This window comes from Onychostruthus taczanowskii, unplaced genomic scaffold, assembly GCF_017590055.1.
Source record: "Onychostruthus taczanowskii isolate IOZ18803 unplaced genomic scaffold, ASM1759005v1 scaffold1, whole genome shotgun sequence".
NCBI classification, from domain to species: Eukaryota; Metazoa; Chordata; class Aves; order Passeriformes; family Passeridae; genus Onychostruthus; species Onychostruthus taczanowskii.
The window spans coordinates 28,442,065-28,463,370 of record NW_024496525.1 but is presented as its reverse complement, the minus strand read 5'-3'; the positions used below and the strand labels follow the sequence as shown (position 1 = coordinate 28,463,370).

At 39.2% G+C, this 21,306-nt stretch overlaps 1 protein-coding gene across 1 annotated transcript in view; it reads left to right on the top strand.

Annotated features, from left to right (window-relative positions):
* Positions 1-6,563, top strand: part of BCL11B (BAF chromatin remodeling complex subunit BCL11B) — a 91,910-nt gene extending 85,347 nt beyond the window's left edge. The window contains exons 3-4 of the mRNA XM_041398408.1: positions 3,408-5,126; positions 6,284-6,563. Coding sequence (XP_041254342.1) covers positions 3,408-5,126; positions 6,284-6,288 — 1,724 coding nt within the window. The 3' untranslated portion in view covers positions 6,289-6,563. The remainder of the gene's footprint in view (positions 1-3,407; positions 5,127-6,283) is intronic.
* Positions 6,564-21,306: the final 14,743 nt, after the last annotated feature.

The window sequence follows — 21,306 nt, the reverse complement described above, 5'->3', positions numbered from 1 at the left end:
ATAGCCTTATAACAAAGACTTCTATAGTGTACGTGCCTTATTAAATATAAGGATCATTCTTGAGCAATACATGGCTGTTTCTGGGCATGTTTAAAATATTTAGCAAGTTTTTGAACATTAAAATTTTCAGAGTGGATTTTCAAAGACTTTTGACATTGTTCTGTTCTTAAAAGTGAGCATCTACACTGCTCAGGGCAACTTCTAGGCAAGATAACCATGAAGTGATAATATGGTAATTAACTTTTTTTCTATTTTTTTTTTTTTAAAGGGAGTCTGGGGAGAGTCTTTGAGGGCTGTGAAAATACATATATATATAGGTATGCATATATGAACATTCATGAATCAGTCAGAGATTAGTAGCCAGGTAGCCTACAGTCAATTTTGCTGTTGTGCTGAGGTCTCCTGAAGAGGAGCCCTGAGGAACATAAAAGCTAAACAAAACAAACAAGGGAGAGAAGACCTATGGCTGCTAGCATATAGATGTTAGATCACTAGTAGCACTAATTTTGTCTTTTTGAAAGAAAACTAAAAAGGTGGGGGCTTACTTTTCTGTCTTGAATTTCATGGAGGTAAAGTTTTGGCTAGCAAAACAAATCAAAATATCTTAGTTCCATGTAACATGTAATAGCAAGCATCCAGCCAGCTGCCATTTTGAGGGTAATTTTTTTAATCAGCCATTTCAGTTTTAGGTTGGCCTTGATCCTCAGCCTGCTCAGGAATTTTCCTTCTTACGTATGTGCCTTTTCTGAAGTAAAAATGTTGCTGTTGTTGTCGCCTAATACACATCTGTTTTCTTCCTCCTGTCAGTTCTTGAGCTAAGCAAAGAGAATGCATGCACATACACAGACACTCAATCACTTTATTTTTTAAAGAAAAAACCCCCACAACAAAAAAAGAGTACATGCTGTGACTTTAAAAATGAAAGAATTGAACAGCTGTGGGTAATAAATCGATTAATTAGAGTGGATAAAGTGAAGGTGAAGGGTGCAGAGCACTCTTTAATTTAAAGATATATGACCTTGTAAGATGCTGCACTTCATTTGTTATTAGATCACACTTCGTAAGGAGCTTTATTAAAATCTATTCTAGGGTGAGCTGAGGTAAAACATATTGTTTAAAAAAGCTTTTGACAGAGTATGTTATATACTTTAGTCTGCTTCAGTGATTTCTGTCACTTTTTATACTACACATGTTGCTGTGCAAGAAATGTTAAAGGTCCAGACATTTTCATAATATTTCTGTAAGAAACAGAAATTTAAATATTTGAAGTAATAATGGGAGCATTTACTGTTGCTTTGGCTGCAAAGCTGACATAAAACTTCCTAACTGCCTCAGTGCTGAGTAGATTTTTGAGGGATAATGTGTGAGTTCCTTTCCATGTTTGTATGTGGCTTTCATTAATGTCAATAGCAGTTACGGGCACTTTTTTCCAAGCCAAGGGCATTTCCCAAACTTGTTTTTTTTTCCAATAGTGATTGTTAGAAATTAATCAAAGCAACTGTGTCTGGTCCATACAGACACAGAGTGTGGGGCCAGGGCATGAGGGCCACATCAGCCAGGCAGAAATATCTACTGTATTGTGTACATTTTTTATTGTCTGTGAAGAGACAGCTTCAGTGAAATCAGGGTTTGAAGCTGCTATCCACAGCAATAGCCCACTAAATCAATAAGTACATGAAGGTTTGCACCACATTTATCACCTACCTTTGTAAATAAGTCTCAATCTGATACATGCTTTTTCCTTTATGCTGTTATGGATGCATATTGGTTGATAAGATTAAATAAACTGACAGGCTGATATGTAGGCAGATAATCTTCTAGCCTCCTTGTCTAAGGTTTTGTAGGTTTTGTTAGCAGCAGTCGTTCCTGCAACAGCCAGAAGAGGGGAATTCAGTCAGCTTCTCTTGAGGTGCCCAAGTTTAAATATTTGTTTTTTGGTTTTTGGGTTTGATTTGGTCTGCTATGAGCCATTCCTCTTTACAAGGTAGTTTCGATAATATGGTTCTGTTCACTTTAGAAAGGCTTTAATTTTCAAGCTTGTGCAACAGGATTTTGGGAATGGCACAGTGCCCCTTCTAGAAAGGCTCTGTTAGTTCAGCTTTGGGTTTGAGCTCCTGTGGAGGGGCTGAATCAGTCATTGCTTGGGTCCTGGTTCTGTCATGGGTCAGGCAGAAGCTTGGTTCAAGTACTGAGCTTTCAGGAAGTTTAGTGCCTTTAGGTTCAGTGGGGCCATTGATAGACAAAATGTGTGCTATCATAAAAAATCAAGCAAGCAAGAAATTAATTTTTGATTTTCCAAAATGGTCAGGTTTTTTTTCAGGAAACCTCCAACTCATTTAAAAACAAACAACAAAACAAATCCTGGATCATGATTTTCAAGTTGACACATATTTATGAATTTATCAGTGTCTTGGAGAGGCTTTGAAAAAAGGAGCGGGGCAAGGAGGGAAATACTTCTTGCAGATACCACATAGTTTACATTGTGCCCAGGACCGGAATTTTCTAGCTAGCAAAATTATGACTGTGATGCAGACTTGTCCACACCTGTCCTTTATGTAAAGCTGAATCAAGGTTAAAGGAATGCTTTCCACCTTTATGCAGCTGTTCCAAAGGCTAGAAAAGCAAACAGAACAGTGTTTTTGGCTCTGGTGAGCATTTCTGCATTGGAGGGCAGGCTCAGGCTCAGAAATTCTTGGGACCTGGTTCAAGCATGGCCCGACATTTGTTACTGTTAATTGCAACTGTGCTGTCGGCTTTGATTACCGGATGTTTCATTTGAGTGGCTTCTTGGTGTTTTGGCAAAAAGAATGTCAAAGTGGTTTATGCAAGGGTATGTTTTCCAAGCTCCTGTTGACTTGAATAGGACTTTTGTGGCTAAATAGCTACATAATATTTTAAAAATGGAAGTGCTGGCATGACTTAAGCATGTATAAATTAAATTCAGCAAGATCTCAGGGGACTGCTGCATGAAGTATATAAAATGAGAGAGTGAAAATGACACTGAAGGTCCTTACAGGTGCCTTGTAAAACCTACCACACCGCATTTTTCTTGGTTTTTGTCCGTAGTCATAAATCCCTTGAAACAAATTCCTTTTTGTGGAATAAACACATGAAAGGATTTGGATCCTTACACGTCATAAAAGAAGGTTTTATTTGCAAATTAGAGGATGTAAACCTATATAGCACAAATGCGTATGTGTGATATTTGTCATACATGTTAAGTGAATAAGTGCGGTGAGTAAATGTGCTGTTCAACAATTTATATCAGTCAATACGTTGCAATTAAATCCTTCTTTCAGAAATGCCAAGGAGGAAGTGTGTTAACAAAATAAAGTGAATGCCAACTGTATTTAAATGTTCTCCGCTGTATTATTTTTTAAGTGTTCTTTCTGTTTTTTCTTTTATAGGTAAAGATGAGCCTTCAAGCTATATTTGCACAACATGCAAGCAGCCTTTTAATAGCGCTTGGTTCTTGCTTCAGCATGCCCAGAACACACATGGATTCCGCATCTACCTGGAAACAAGCCCTTCAAACAGTTCCCTTACTCCACGCATCACCATCCCTCCTCCTCTGGGACCGGAGACTGTTGCACAGTCCCCGCTGATGAATTTTCTTGGAGACAACAACCCCTTCAACCTTTTGCGCATGACAGGACCCATCTTGCGTGAACACCCTGGCTTTGGTGAGGGTCGGCTCCCAAACACGCCTCCGCTGTTTAGCCCACCGCCTCGTCATCATCTGGATCCACATCGCCTTAGTGCCGAAGAAATGGGGTTAGTTGCCCAGCATCCCAGTGCCTTTGACAGAGTTATGCGTTTAAACCCCATGGCAATTGAGTCCCCAGCGATGGATTTCTCCAGAAGGCTTCGAGAGCTGGCAGGAAACAGTTCCACCCCTCCGCCAGTCTCACCCAGTCGCACCAACCCTATGCATCGTCTGTTGAATCCTTTCCAGCCGAGTCCTAAATCACCTTTTTTGAGCACCCCGCCACTGCCCCCCATGCCCCCCAGCAGCACTACGCCTCCCCAGCCTCAGGCCAAGAGCAAGTCCTGTGAATTTTGTGGGAAAACATTCAAGTTCCAGAGTAACCTTATTGTGCACCGGCGCAGTCACACAGGAGAAAAACCCTACAAGTGTCAGCTCTGTGACCATGCTTGCTCCCAGGCCAGCAAGCTAAAACGCCACATGAAAACGCATATGCATAAAGCTGGCTCCATGACAGGCAGGTCAGATGATGGACTGTCCACCACTAGTTCCCCTGAGCCAGGCACAAGTGAGCTCACTGGAGAGGGACTGAAATCCAGTGAGGCAGATTTCAGGAATGAGAGCGATCCTTCCCTGGGCCATGACAACGAAGAAGAGGAGGAGGAAGAGGAGGAGGAAGAGGAGCTTGAAAATGAGAGCCGGCCCGAGTCAAGCTTTAGTATGGACTCAGAGCTGAGTCGTAACCGAGAAAATGGCTCCAAGTCACTGCCAGATGAGAAATCCCTTGTCCTGGGAAAAGTCATTGAGAATGTAAGTCTAGGTGCCATTCAGCAATATAATGACATGTTAGCTGAGAAACAGAAGAGGAGTAGCTTCATGAAAAGGTCCTCTGATCAGCGAGACTTGTGTCCTCGAGACCTCTGTCAGAGAGATCCGGGTGACGAAGACTCAGTGGTAGGAGAGCTGGACCGCACTGAGGAAGGTACGGTCAATGGAAGAAACTTTGGCCCGGGTGAGCCCTTCCCAAACTTGTTCCCCCGCAAGCCAACACCTATCACGAGCCCCAGTTTAAACAATTCCTCTAAAAGAATAAAGGTAGAGAAAGATTTGGACTTGCCACCAGCAACGATAATACCTTCCGAAAACGTTTACTCCCAGTGGCTGGTAGGGTATGCAGCATCGCGGCACTTCATGAAGGATCCGTTCCTCGGATTCACAGACTCCCGACAATCCCCCTTCGCGACCTCTTCCGAGCACTCATCGGAGAATGGGAGCCTGCGTTTCTCCACTCCGCCGGGGGACATGCTGGACGGGGGGCTCTCAGGGCGCAGCGGCACGGCCAGCGGAGGCAGCACCCCCCACATCAGTGGACCCGGCCCTGGGCGACCCAGTTCGAAGGAAGGACGCAGGAGCGATACATGTGAGTACTGTGGCAAGGTCTTTAAGAACTGCAGCAATTTGACGGTACACCGTCGGAGCCACACTGGAGAGCGGCCTTACAAATGCGAGCTCTGCAACTATGCATGTGCCCAGAGCAGTAAGCTGACGCGCCATATGAAAACGCATGGCCAGATAGGGAAGGAGGTCTACCGCTGCGACATTTGCCAGATGCCCTTCAGTGTTTACAGCACCCTGGAGAAACACATGAAAAAGTGGCATGGAGAACATTTGCTGACAAATGACGTCAAAATTGAGCAGGCCCCACCTCCACTAGGTTAAATTTCAGGGGTCTAGGTAACATTTTATTTGTACAGTTTAACTATTGCCAACTGAGAAAAGATGACCTAACTTGCCTCCGTAAACATAACTTAGCATAACTATGGTAAGGTGCCAGACTTTGGCACTTAAATATAACCTGTGTCTACAAAGTTCTATTAAACCCGAGGGTTGATTAAGGCAGTAAAAATTGTGGAGCCTTTTAACTGTGCAATAATTTCTGTATTTATTGGGTTTTTGTAATTTTTTGGCATGTGCAGGTACTTTTTTTATTCTTTCTCTTTAAATTTCTTTTAAAATTTTGTTGGGTATCCCTTTTTAATTTTACCCAGTCGTAGCCTGAGATTACTTGCATTGTAGGAGAGAAACATATCTTTTAAAATTATAATTTTTGGGCCGCTGCTTTGTTGAAATTTAAGCTAAGTGTGTGTAATTTCTTGTGAGGAAGCCAGCATTTGAACTGAAATCTCTCTTTTTTCTTTTTTCCCTTTCTTTCTTTCTTTCTTTCTTTCTTTCTTTCTTTCTTTCTTTCTTTCTTTCTTTCTTTCTTTCTTTCTTTCTTTCTTTCTTTCTTTCTTTCTTTTTTCTTCTTTCTTTTCTTCTTCTTTCTTTCTTTCTTTTTCCTTCCTTCCTTCCTTCCTTCCTTCCTTCCTCCCTCCTTCCTTCCTTCCTTCCTTCCTTCCGTACTTCCTTCCTTCCTTCCTGCCTTCCTTCCTTCCTTCCTTCCTTCCGTACTTCCTTCCTTCCTTCCTGCCTTCCTTCCTTCCTTCCTTCCTTCCGTACTTCCTTCCTTCCTTCCTGCCTTCCTTCCTTCCTTCCTTCCTTCCCTTTTTTCATTCCTCTTCTTAAATAACCTTGAAGATTAGGGAAAACAAAATTGTACAGCGAATAACAATCTTTAAAATTAGCACTTTCTTTCGAAATTGGATCAAATACATAGCACTGACAATGTCGCTGAAGATAGAGGCCTTTTCTAGATGAATTTCAGCACTAAAGTTATGGCAACAAAAAAGACATAGATGCAGAAGGCTGCTACACTCAAAACCTAGAAACATCCTTAATTGTGCATTACTATAGGATAGTTTCTTCTTCTTAAAAGCTATGGCAACATAATGATGCCAGTTTGTCACTTTCTGGAGTGTTTTTCCCTCCTTCTTCCCCTCCTGTGACTCTTCCCAGAGACAATAAAAGTACATCTTGAGCATTTTAATATTATTTTCAAACCTCAGAGGAGCCAAATGCCATCTTTTTTTTTTTTCTTTTAAAACCACAAAATCGTAAGTTTGAATTTAGGACATCTACTTTAGTCCATATGTGCTGTAGTTGATTACTAAAAGATAGGAAAGTGTGAATTTCTCAATGAAAAGCCTCAACTCAGGCATTTGGTTTATGAATAGGAATATTAGAACTATCTTAGATGCTGTACAGTGATGTTATTATAAAGAATGGAAAAAATAAATTCACGTTGATTTACCTGTCTTGGCAAGATTCTGCTCCTACAGAAGTCGGTAAGATTTTTTCCAACCTAATTAGGAACAGAATGAAATTGTATTCAGATAAAAGCATTATGACAGAGAAAAATTAAAGCAAAGAAAAATGCACCTGCTCTACTTTCAAATTCCAAATTTTTAAAAGCCTTTTTCAACTAATATTAGCAAACAGTAGACAATTATGGCTAGACATTTTAATTATGTTGACCCGCACTTTAAATCTTTTGTTTGTGGTTACGAGAAAAATGGCTTCTCAACAAGAAATTACATCATATTCTACTTGGCCCAAAGGTGGGTTAAACTGTAACGGAACAGCTGAGATTAAGTGTCAGTGTTGCTAAGCATGGCATTCACAATACTGGCACTATAAAGAAAAATAAATAAAAATAATTTATTGGACAGTTTTTCTACTGCCATTCAATTTGACGTGAGTGCCTTGAAAACTGATCTTCCTATTTGAGTCTCTTGAGACAAATGCAAAATGTTTTTGTGAAATGGAAAGACTTTAAAAATAAAAGTAAAACAAGAAAAGTACATTCTTTAGAAAAAAAAAAGAGCCACATTTACTTTAAAAAAAAAAATTACTGGTTGAAGATAGTGGACATGAAAATGCCATAAGACCCAATCAAATGAAGATGTATACCCAGCACAACTTCGGACATACATTAGCTGAATTATTCTCAGCCTTTTTTTTTTTTCAGGACAACGCTGCTTAGGAAATGGAATGGAAATGATTTACTGCTGAATTAAAACTCAAATGACACAAATTATAAGTTGCTATCATTGAATGAGAAAAAACAATTCAGGAACAACGGCTAATTTTTTTTTAAAAGTTAAATTTAGTGCACTCTGTCTTAAAATACGTTTACAGTATTGAATACATACAAGGGTAAAAAAGAAATTGTGTGTATGTGTGTTTGAGCAATCTTTTTTTTTTTCAAAGTTTGCTTAATAGGTTATTAAAAAAATGCCATAATGGCCATGTGTATATTGTTTTCTTTTGGTGACGGGGTTTTAGTATATATTATATATATTAAAATTTCTTGATTACTGTAAAAGTGGACCAGTATTTGTAATAATGGAGAATGCCTGGGCATTTTACAAAACCAGAAAGAAAAAAAAAAATTTCTTTTTTCCTTGAAAATGTTGCAGTAAAATTTAAATGGTGGGTCTATAAATTTGTTCTTGTCACTGTAACTGTAAAGTCTTGAGTTTTAGTAAATTTTTTTCTGCCTTGGGTGTTGAATTTTTATTTCAAAAATGTATAGAATCTTGTATTCGGGGATTAAAAGGTGATTGCTACACCATGTAGAAAAAGTATGTAGAAAAAAGTGCTCAATATTGTTATTGCTTTGCAGAAAAAAAAATCACGTTTCTGACCTGTACCTATTTTTCTCTTTTTTTCTCCCCTTTCCCCCTTCCCTTCCCCTTCTGGAATGGATATTGATATTGGTTGATTCATATGATGTAGGCACTTGCTGTATTTTTACTGAAGCTTGTAATTTTTTAACTGTACGCTTGTCCTTTTAAAGGGATTTAATGTACCTTTTTGTTAGTGAATTTGGAAATAAAAATAAAAACAAACAAACAGGCTGCCATAATATATTTTTTTAATTTGGCAGGATAAAATATTGCAAAAATAAAAAAAAATTTGTATGTGAAGTCCTTATTGTACAGGAAAAAAGGGGGTTGTTAGACGACCTTTGAGTAAAAGAAACAAAACGAAATAATTAAGTGCTTTTTTATTTTACTTTTTTTTTTCTTGTTGTCGTTCACAAATAATTTTAGTTGTATATATATTTTTTTGTCAGAAATGGCCTACAAAAAAGTGCTGTTCCCACAGGGCTCTAAATAACTTCAAAGTTGCCTGGACCCCTTGCATCAAGGTTTTACCAGGTATGGTTGAACCAGGCTGGATGGATATTGCCTATTTGTGTGAAAAGAAATTCCGTTCCTGGAAAGGTGTCTGGGGTGACATCCCACAGCTTCCCTGCAGATTTGAGAGAGAGAGAGGAGATTTCTTCCCCTCCTTCCAAACAAGAAGATGTCCAATACATCTTCCGTCTCCTGGCCAACTCCCACTCATTGCTCCTCACACCCTGCCACTGCCCTCTGGAAGAAAGTCTTTTTATAGCAAAAAGCGAGAGCTGCTGCATCACTTTGACATAAAATGGTGAAAAAGCCTGCTGTTGGTACAGCTGTAATCGGGTTGAAGTAAAATTAGTCCAGGCACAGCCCTCCTCTTCCCTGTCAGAACAGGATCAACTCCGTGTACAGGTCTTGCCAGTCCATGTTATTAGCTGCTTTGCTGCTGTTCACTTCTAATTGTACATTCCATAAATTTCTGAATGTTTGAGGGACTGGGATGAAATCCTGTACCTTTTTATGTCTCTCTTCTTTGCAGTTATTTTTCTCTCTCTCTCTCTCACTCTCTCGCTTTTGGGTCGAGGGGAAGACGTGGCAGAAGAGGCACTAATGCTTTAGTGAAGGGGAGGAGAAAATGATCACCGCTCTTGCAGAAAATGACGGTAAAACTTAAAAACAAGAAAAAATATATTGCCATGCCAAATTATTCTGCTTTCATCATTGCAGAACCACTGGAGCAATTGGAGAGGCATCGGTGTGACAGTAGGGACGGTTTGGTCCACCTTATCAGATAGATACATGCCTTCCTGGCTTGAATGTTGCACCCTTAAGTCTTCTGGACAAATTCTGTATCTCAATTAAACTGATATTAATCAGGAATTATTCATCACTCTTAGTCTTGGATTTTTCCAGCATAATTGAGGTTGGAATGTGGTCCCTTAAAGGCACATTTTCACTTTTTGGTGAAAATTCAGATCTCTGGCTTTTGTATAAATCCAGTCATGCCACAGAACTCAGAAGAATCTCTTAGACTTGCATCAGTGCAATGAAGATCAGAAGTTAACTGCACGTTTTCAGTCCATAATTCATTGATTTAAGAAAGAATTTCACTTTTCATTTTATTGTAAGTTGTTTAGGGATTTCAGTCTCACTGTTGTTTTTAATTATCCAGGATAGCTAACACCAGCACTTGTCTAATTTTGTGACTTAGATCACTGAAACTAACAATAAGTCACCCAAAAGCACAAGGGTTGTGTTTCTGCAGACTGTAGTGATACTGAAATGGCCCTCCTTTTCTTCTTGCTTAGAAGAGCCGTAGTTTACTAGGCCATAAGCACAATATAACATGGACATAGCTAGAATGCTGCCGTAGTTGTTTTCACACTTTTAGTTTTACATTTTTTTAAGGTTGAATTTATTACTTTCTTTGTGTCTAGTCTTGCTGCCATTGAAGTCCAGAACAAAACTTCAGTTGACTCCCTGGCAACAGGACAGGTGCAGAAACCTGGTTTTGGAAAGAAAAATAGAAATTTTTAAGGAAAGGGTCAAAAAAATCAGCATTTCATCCCAGTCCTATGTAAAAGACAGTCCAAGGTTTTGTTTATCACAGGCAAACTCATTTTTATGGTGCTCTTTGTATTTTAGAACTGCAAAGCAAAGTAACATTGATTTAAGTTGTTTGCATTTGTACCGGCAAGGCAAAATATTTTTATTACCTTTTTCTATTACTTATTGTATGAGCTTTTGTTGTTTACTTGGAGGTTTTGTCTTTTACTACAAGTTTGGAACTATTTATTATTGCTTGGTATTTGTGCTCTGTTTAAAAAACAAGAGCACTTTTTTTTTTATTATGGATAAAATGTTGAGATGGCTGGAGGTCATTTCAATATGGCTTAGTGAAATATTTATTGTTCCTTTTATTCTCTGTACAAGATTTTTGGCCTCTTTTTTTTCCCCTTATTGTCACAATGTTGAGTTCAGCATGTGTCTACCATTTCATTTGTACGCTCGTTCAAAACAACGTTTGTTCCAGTTTCAAGTTATAAAAATAAATTGGACATTTGACTTGATCTCCAAATCTTGTCTTTACTGTTTTTTTGAGATGGAGGGGTGGGAAGGGGAAAAAGAAGGGAGCAAGGGGTTGAAGCCTCAGTACAGATGATAGAGCTCCTGCCATATTTTCTGTCAGTTCTCATGAGAGTCCATCAGGAGAGAAATCTTGTTTGAGAAGGATATGTGAGACCCTGAATGATGCTAAGCAGATGCTCAAGTCCTGCTTACATCCCTTGGACTTAAATAGAATGCAAGGTATTTCCTGAATAGGGGTCTTAAGAGAAAGTGGTAGAATAATTCTTGAAACAGACACATTTCTCATACAAAATTGTGTTATGTTTGGGAACATTATCTCAGTTTTCTGAAGGTGCTGAGAAGTGCTTTGCTCGTGTTTTTTTCCTTCCCTCCCCATAAATGTAACCGTATGGTGTATGCACTCAGGTTTGTTACCATGTTCTGCTTTTTGGATGCCAATGCAAATAGGGAGAACACTTACAAATTCAACCAGGACCTGAATTTGGGCCACAGACTATATTATGTGAGAAGTACCAAAATGTAACTGCAGCTAAACATCTGCTCCTCCTTCTCAGCTAGGGACAAAGACATGAACATTCAAAGGCAGAATTTTGCACAATTTGCATTTTGAGCTGACAGCTACAGGCAGTTTACTGTCCTGATGCTCTTTATCAAGCCAACCTGTTAGCTAATGCAAGAAAATCTTAAATAAGAGAATTATTATTCAAACCATTATTGGAAAGCTTGGGAAAGATTTGGAGTGTTGGAGACCAGATTCTGGTTTCCTGGAGGTCTTGGTCCAACAAACCATGTAGCAGGCTTTTGATTCAAAGCAGGCAGGTAATTGAAATTCATTTCAAAGGAACTGCTCCTGGACTTTAAAGTATTTGGCTCAACTCAGAAGTCAGGAGGGGAAGCTAAGTGGTGTGTGCTACAGAAGAGCTCCTACAGATGGTCCCTTCCTGATCTCAGGCTCCCTGAATCTACAGTCTAAATTTAGGTATGTGTGTAAGCGCTTTGCTGGATCAAGGCTTCAGAGTGATATAAAAGTTACAGGCTTTGAAAAGTTGCACTCATGAAAAAACAGTGAAAATGAAGTCAGAGCCCGACGCTGACAATTATATTGGGCAATAGTTCACGCTATAATTTCCCAAATGCCATGTTCATTTTGGATGCCTTCTGAAGTGAGCTGTGAGGGCTGTTACATTTTACTTCTAAGTTTTGTACAGTTTGCATTTGAATGGGGTGTTTTTGACACCCCATAAACATGACTTCACTACAGCTTTACACTGCCATGTCATTTTGCCGGCTGTAAAGACGCTGCAGGCCTTGCAGATGTTGATGTGGTGCTTGAAGATTTAGCAGCAGCAGCCAGTGCTGTGCATGGCAGCTTGTGGCTGGGAGGGTTTGGAGATACAAGGGGTCTCTGTCTACTGCCTCTGCTAGGGAAAGTGATATATGCCTGGCAAGGAGAATCCTGGACCTCTTGGAAGTTGTAATGCCTTAACTCATCACCACTGGATATGCTAGAACTTGTCTGTCAGAGCCCTGATTACCCACATACATTGGCATGAAGGGAAAAAGTAGAATTAGGCCCCTTTGACAGAGAAAATGTGAGAAATCACACAAATAAAGCTGCAAACAACTAAATCTAAATGAGTCTCTTTGTGACATCCTTGGATTGGTTACTCCTGTTTCACACATGCTTGTGTAATCCAAGAACTCCATTATAACTGGTAAAGGAAGAGGGCTTAGAAAAGTCTTTGTGAAATACAAGTGAAACCAATGTATTCAAACTTTGGTATGAAGGGAGAGGTAATTAAACTCAGCATTGTAATTATAATGAAAAATTGTTATAAAGGAAATTTGATTTCTCAAGGTCCTTATTCTTCACACTGGTTGTACACCATATTACCTCTTTTACTCATTTTACATTTACATTTACTCCTGATTATCAGGAGTATTCCATGGACTTGAATCTGGTTTAGTGGTTTTGTGTACATAAAACTCACATAAATGATAGGAACATACAACAGAACAGCAGTGGTCATTGAACTCCAAGACAATAACTGAGATTTTTCCATCAGAAAGTTGAGTCCAAGAGTTACATTTAGCCTACCAAAGGACAGAAGGATGCCATGTGATCTGTACGCCCAATTAAAACAGCTTGAAAACCAAGCACCCAAAATGAAAGGCTTGTGAACAGACCAATAATTACGCACAAAAATCATTCAGGAAATAATTCTGAATAATGAATATATTTGAGAAAATTGTGATCTATTTGCAGACAACTTGTAAGCAAAAAAGAAGCGGCATTTGCCTAATAGTTGATTTGCTCTGAATTATTCTCCTAGCTCAGCTAAACACTGACCTTTAGCTACTCAATGACAACATGCATTTCATTGTCTAGCAGATGACACACCATTCTCTGAGATCACACATGTGAGAGATGGAAAAGACCAGTTCACTCCATTTGCCAATGCTTTACCAATGCAAGATTATTTCTTTCTGTACATTTCCTAAACAAGCTTTTATGTAGAACAGAATCAAATGTAATTGTACACTGGAAAAAAAAAAAAAGGTTGGTAGGAAAAGATTCTTCATCCAGTCTTGTCACTGTCCATTTCCCCATGGCTTTAACAACAGGTACTAAATTTACTGAGAGTGGACACACAATTCAGGGTTTTGTTGGACTGCAGTTTGATGGTGAGACTAGTTTAAAAAAAAAATCTGTTCTGATTCTTCTACTTCCCAGACTAATGAGGAGACCATTGCATTATACAGACAAGGTATTGATTCATAGATTACTTCCTCTGCACAAAAGTTAAGACACAAGTTTCCTTCTATGTGCATCTTTTAAATTATTTCTTATTCTGTCAGGATATTTGTGACAAACTTCCGGTGCAAGTGAAGATCACTTTTATGTTTTCAGATAGAGCTGGATGTGCCTGTGCTGATTATGGTAGAAATCACAGGTATCATCCGGAACATAAAAGCTAATGAGAATCTGAAAGAAAACAATGATGACTTAATTGTTCCTGAAAACTGACTATGAATTATAGTAATGCAAAAAAAAAAAAAAGTTGCTCTTCAAAAATGTTTTAGACTTAAAGAATAGATACCCAATGAACAACATGTTAGATGTGTGTAAGTGTGCAAAAACAATGTATACATCTCTCTGTGCCTAACTTAGATATTTGTGTACCTATAGAAAGCTAGAGTATAATAGTGGTTTCATCTGAATTTCTCCTAATTAACAGAAAAGTGCAACTGAGCTCATTTTAGTCCATCACATTGTGTTCTTAAGATTGCCAGTCACTTTAGTGACTGATTTAAAATAGATATTACAATGATAAATGAAGACCTCTTGCTTCCCTGCTAGAAATCACAATTGGAGCACCTATTTCATGTGGACAATGTCTATATAACATTCTATGAGACACTATTAAAATAGCTAAAATGCTATTTTTCACTAGAAACCAATAGATCATAAAGCAAATCCAATGACTAGCCAAGATAATTTGGTACATGCTAAATTTCCACAGTAGCAAAATAACACTAGGAGGTATGTTGATAATTCTTTCCCCCACTGTATTTATTAATTTATATGTGAAATTCATATAAAACTACATGTGGGACTTCACTCACCAAGTTAAATAGGTCTTCCCAACAGGGTGATATGTAGAGAGACAAAGTGAAACTAAAATAAATTAGGAAAGCCAAGGAGACGTGAAGCACAGAACAAAGAACTCAGGACAAACTCTCATTTAACTCCCTGTGGTGCAATGTTGAGAAGAACTGTTGGAGTGAAAAAAGAGGCCAAAGGAGTAGAGTCTTCCTATAATATATTTCCAATGTGAACCAGAACCAAAACCAAGGAAAATTGATATTGATAGCAATAGTAGTTTCTATTGGTGATGTGGCTGAAGCAATCTAATCAGAATCCAGACACTTATTACAGAATACTCTGAATTCTTAGCAATGATGTAACATAATGCAGCTTCACAGGGAAAAGCATCATTCCAGCAAAATACTCCCAAATGACTGACAGAATGAAATGACACAATTACAGAATTAGGAGAGGTAAGGAGATGTTGAGAGATATAAACAAGGGAGAAAATCATGTTTCACATGGTAATCATGTTCAGATGAAAGGAATGTGTTGGAGGATCATTGATGAATCAGGACTGTTAGACATTTAAAAATACCTAAGTGAAATGGGATTTTAAATCACATTTTAGAGGTAACTTGAGTTCTAAGACCCACTGATTTTTAACAAACTTTGTATTTCCAAATGAATATTGAAAAAGGCAGTGGTCCAAAGCTATTTTAGAAAAAAATTCTTGTCATAGGTATTATTCTGCTCATATTCAAATGGCTTATATTATTGCTTTTAATGTCTGAACATTTTAGAGGAATTGAAATGCCAGATCTATCCTGTTTCAGTTTGTGGCTTAACCTCATCTTTACTAAAGAGAGACATAACTCCTAACTCCCCATGTTTCTGGTGGAGAAACCCATCACTGTACCCAACAGATAACTCAAAATTCAGGGTAAGCAGCACATGGCCAAGACAGTGTTTTAACCATTTCACTGGATATGAAAGGCTGCAGAATTATCTTCAGATCCATAGGGCTTGTAAGTGTTGCAATAGTCCTGTGAAACTCTTGGAATGACACCCTGGTGGATACCACTCTCTACCTGCAGGAGGTTGAAATTTAGATGTGCAATTTGGTTTATTGCACAGACTTGAAGTATGAAATCTTAGCTATTTAACATGCCCAATCTACAAGTGACAAAAAACATGAACTTTCTTGTTGAGGGAAACACATTTTTAGTCAAAAATTCATGTCTCTGCGTGAAAAATGTTCTCTGATGGAAATGTTGCTATGTATGCACTAGTTTTGAAGTTTGATATGTGAAACATTTGCAGTTTACTCCTCTGCCATAATTTATTTTTTCTATAAAAGAATGGCAGTATAGCTCTCATAGGTGCTCCTTGTTCCCTCTAGTGCAAGGTTGATTAACCACATCTCTTCTGGCAGATCAAGCTAATCAGAGAAAAATAGAGGACTTCAACAGTACAATTTCAATTGGCACACCTTATTCTGCATTACATGTGTGATGATGGCTGTAGAATGTCTTGCCCATCCATCACACAGGGATACTCCACAGCAGATGTATGCAGAACAGTGGTAATGACCTGTGGAGATGGGGCTATGTCTATGAAGAAGGATTATCTTCCCAGATGTGGATTTTAAAAATGTTTTTTTTTTTCCCTTTTTTAGTAGTAAGTTAGAGAAACGAGTTTTCTAATTCTGCTTTGTGGAGGAGCAAACTAAAGTGGGATATGTGCTGATGTAAATCAGCACTGCTTTGTTGTGCCAAGGCTATCCAAGTCATCTTGGTAAATGGTTTTAATATTGGATATATTTTTTTAAAGAGTACCATGTTCTTCAGACTTTTTAAAGCAAGAGGTGTTTTAAACCAAATTACCTGATTGCTTTGTGATACTGAGTGTCAGTTCCCAATAAGTCAATCCTCAAAAAAGAGTGAATAGTGGAAAGCAGTAACTCTTGGCAAATTAAGTCTACTGTCATGTCAGTAGGAACTTCTGTGAGGTGTGTGAATGATCAGCCAGCAGAATGAAGTAACTTTTTTGTCATTTCAGTCTGATGTAATCTCTCAAGCAATTTTTCCCAGAAGTATATACTTGTCTTGATATGCAAAAACCTTGGCCAGAGAGTTCACATGATTTTCCATACTCAGACTCCTTCTTTTGTTAGCTGTTATTCCAATGTGATTTCATGTTACCACTTTAACCTGGTGATGAATGATTCCTCAATGTAAAATCAGTATATTTCTCTTCACCATGCTGTTTTCCCACAGATGAGGTTTCAGCCCTTCTTTCTCTGGCTGGGCAAGACTGGACATTGATTTCTCCCTAAACTGCTAATGTGAAGTAATTTGTACAGGTAATTGTGCCTCAAGTGAAGTTTCTTGATCTGTGAAACACTTCTGGCCCAGGGGTCTGGTGATCTGCTTCTGCAGTTGTCCCACATAATAGCTGCTTAAGTGAAATAGGAGCTTAAAGAAAAATGAATTCAGATCCTCTGGGCACAAAGGACACCAGAACAACCTGCATACCTACAAATAAAGTGTTGTTCAGCTTGCCTCTGTGTCTACCAGCCAAATATCATATCTCAGTTTGCTTGTATTACTACACACTCCCAATTTTCTTTTCAAGGAACCTTTTCTGTTCAGGAAGAGAAAGACACATACAGCTTGAGGGGAACAAAGTCATCTTGGAGGAGCCACTCTCAAAATAGAGCAGGTTTTAAGGGGTCAGTACTAGGGCCAGTTCTGTGCAATTAAATTTAATTTCATGACATCCTTAGGTGATAGAGTGAAGACAATTTATTATATTTGTAGACCAAACCAGGTTGTGAAAGATCAATACCATGTTGAAGGCTGGTGGTGGTGTTCAAAGTGATCTTAATATTTGACTAATTTACTAAACAGCCATTGGTCAGAGAAAAAAATAAAAGTGTATGAAGGGCCATAAGTGACAGGGAGACAGCAATATGCTCTTGCAAAAAGAGAGATACCACTATGGCATTTATCAACCAGAGCAGCCCGTAAATGGTGTGTTGTGCCTCTGCCCAGCACTGGTGAGGACTTTGGACATCCAGCTATGGGTTCAGCTCATAAGAAATGAAAAAAATGCAGTCCAGTTGGAAGGCTGACCTAAAGGGAGCAAAGGAAACGGTGTATGTTTGATGAGGAAATGTTGGAATACTTTGGATCATTTGTCCAAATATGAGCAGAAGCAGCCAAAGTAAGGAGGAAGATAAATCTTCTCAGGTAGGAAAAAGAATGTTGTAAAGGTGTTCTCCCCCTCTGTGAGGAATCATATGATTCCATGGTATCTGGAAGAAGAAACAAATCCACTGCATCTTCACAAGGAATTTCACCTTATGTCACTCTCAGAATCCTTGGCAAACCTTTCCTCACAAATTAGTGACCATGGCTCCCTTGAATGGCATCTTAAAAGAGCAAGGGGTTTTGGGTTTTTTGATGTTTACTAGCCACAGAAGTTCAATGGCAATCTTGCCTTCACCCAGGTTTCATCAAACATAAAAAAAGACCTGCGGACCAGATTCAGACCTGGGGTAAGCTAAAGCAACATAATGTTTGAAAGAATTCTCCCTTCTTTCACCAGACCTGATTTTAGCCCCTAAATTGACTCAGAGAAAATTAAGCAAATTAGCCTAATTAAAAGTACAGTTCAAGCAATCAAGATACTGGTTTTTACTATATAGATCTATTTTAAAATATCAACATAGGACAGTTAAAAGCAAAGGGGGCAATTAATGTCTTTCCCTGGAAAGGTGTGAAAGGTACCTGTCAGGTTTCATTATGTGTATTTATTCTTTCCTTTCAAATTGTCTCTGTTGAGCAGACCACTCTTCTGGGTTAATGCTGATAGAAGACAGCAGCACTGCTGTAAGCATTCTATACAGCAAATGTAGCCTGTTAGTGAAAGATGGGGAATCCTAAAAATGAATTACTTTATAGCTGATGACTCTGAAATGCCCCATATGCTTATAATTGTCCCAGAAGAGCAGTGCTGGAACTTGTTACCTCTGCTTTTAGTGAGACCTAATATCTTTGGGCAGCATGTATAAACAGTAAGAGAAAAACCTATTATAATAGTTTTACAAATGAATCAGAGAAAAATTAATTTATTTGTTGAAGATCATGCAAAAAAATTCCATGAAGTAACCAGAAATTTTGTGCAGGTCTTCCAAGTTCAGCTCTGGTGGGCTTTGAGCTTATTCCTTAATCCTAAGGGACATTCTTTGGGAGACATGTTTTTATGGCATGGTTTTTATGTCTCGAGGTCTAAGAAATTAGGTTTTTTCACCAAAGAAGCTTCACCCAGAGATTGCCTAAATCAGTGAAAAATGTCCTGTTGGTTTCAGTGGGCCAGCTAAAAACTTCACAGAGCAAGGCCGTTCCCCACCGTCGGTGTGAGCACAGCGTGACTGCATTAGACCACAGGGGATCAGCCTGACCTTGGCCAAACAAGGCACCTGCCCATAACCAGGAGAAGCTGACCTGCTGTGGAGAGGGAGAAGGAGATGGGGGGAGTTTTCTAACTGGACATGCTGCAGTGGAAGGGATGGGGCTAGCAATAAAAGAAGGGAGAAGAGGCAATGGACAAAGAGTAGAGTCTTTGTGTACTTCCCAGTGACACCTGTGCTGTGGCTTGTGTGTGTTTCTGTCTGTTCCTCTGGAGCAAGTACTGCAACACTGTGATCACAGCCATACACTTTGCAAATAACCAACAAATGTGAGCAGCCATAGGTCTGCGAGTTGTGACCTTTGATGGTGGAATAGATTTCCCTTGTGATGCTGAGATTCTTTGACAGCTGAGCCTGACTTTGAGTTTACATGTTTTGTCAGGCCAGCATCTCTCAGGGTTTGTGGTTAGGGTGGCCTTGGTGACAGTTACTGTTTTCAGTTCAAGAAGTGAAAGAGATGCTTTGCTATAGCAGTAATTCTTTGGATATTTCTCCAGCTGAAAATCTGCACATCTCTGAGAATGACATTTTCTTCTCGGTAGCTTTTAATGCTATATGGATTTTTAAGGAGTATAATTTATATCAGTACCATTTAACGATGCACCTTTAACCAAAGATAAAACACTACCCACGTTGCTTCTGATTTAGCCTTTTTGGCCTGGTTGCTGCAGATCATTTTAGCAAGGGAAAGGTTGTCTGCAGTAGGAATCCCCCAACCAGTGAAACTACTTTGTCTTAATTACCTCAGGACGAGAAAGTGCCCCTGAAGCAATCATCTTTGTTTGTTAACACACCCTATCTGCTGCGCTACTTCCCATAAATAAAACATGACCAAGATTACAATGTCATGTTCCCGTGGACTCTAGACCCTGGTAACTGCTCAAGTAGAATGCACAAAAACATCCCACAGCAACCCTGTGCATATCGGAGGGCATAGCAAAAGGATGTTTCTCATTCCTAAGCAACCACATGCATACCGGCTTCTAATATTAAACACGATGTTTGCTCGAATGCTAACAGGATGCATAAGACGTATTCTTTCTCGCGTTTGTCGCGGGAAAACAGCAGATCTCAGGCCAGATCTGTAGGTGGTAAAAATCGGCAGAAGCTCTGAGATCCATCCCAAGTGTTTAACCCCTTGCAGATTGCCTAATTGGAGCCCATAACCTACCATGTTAGCAATTAACCTGGAGCTGGTGGCAGAGGGCTGTAGGTGATGTTGAAGAAGATTTAGGGATTTCCAAGTGTTTTGTCTTGGTTTTCTCTTGTTTTTCATTGTAAGGGTTTGTCCATTAGAGCTCTGCCACTGTTGGTGCTGTCCCCAGGCAGGGTAACACTTGACTGCTTAGAGTAGGATAAATGAATACTATAAACAAATAGATTGGACTCTAAAGTATCTGAAGGGGTGGTAACAGGTACCAACTGTTAAATGCTTGTGAAATACGTCCCAGGCTCTGATTCTTAGAGGCAAAAGTGGAGGGTAGGGTCACTCCTGCCCTGAATAGTGTCTTAATCTGTGGTTAATCTCACTAAAATTAAGGGGCACTGTGGAATTAAAGATGGTTTAATGGAGGTTAAGATAAGGGCAGTGAGAAATCACCTCTTCCAAGAGAGATTAAGAGGGGAGTGAAGCTACCTAAGTAGCTCAGAGGAAGGCAAATCTTGCTGCTATCCCCTAAGGGGCTTTCACTTTTGGTGCAGTGGCAACCTGGGCCGGTGTGATAAGACAGTAGGGAAGATGGGTTGGTCGGAGATCTGGCATCTCCTGCCTGTTCCACTGGGCTGCTTTAGCATGATGGGGCTTCATAGGAGTCGAGGGCACCTCTTCTGGTTTTCTCTTTGTACAGAAAATTTCTATTAAAGAAATGCTGTTACAACTGCATTGCATTTCTACATGTATGTCAGGCCCAAATGAGTTAATTTCAATGTACTCTCAAATCTCTCCTGCCTTCTTTTTCTGAAAGAAATATTTTCCATTTTGCTGCCCTCTGTCACTAAATCCGCCCCCCCCCCACCCTGCACCACTAACACAGATACAAAACTGTCTTTCACTGGTCCTCAGATCAGATACAAGGACCATTGGTGGTATTTGCTTTTTCAAGTGGTTCATTGTGGTTCTTGTTCAGAGAAGGTCTACAGGGAAGATGCAACATATGGAAAGAATAATTAAGGCAGGGTATCTGCAGACCATGAAAAAGATATTTGAGGTTCTTAAAACCATGTTAGTTTATATGGATGGAGAAATGATTATGGCTGGAGGAGGTCAGAAGTCATTTTCACCCTACATGCAGGTAAGCCAAAGCACTCCTTGATTCATCTCTTTATAAAGGTTTACATGCCTTAAAAGGAAGGCTTTGCCAGAGTGCAGAAAGGA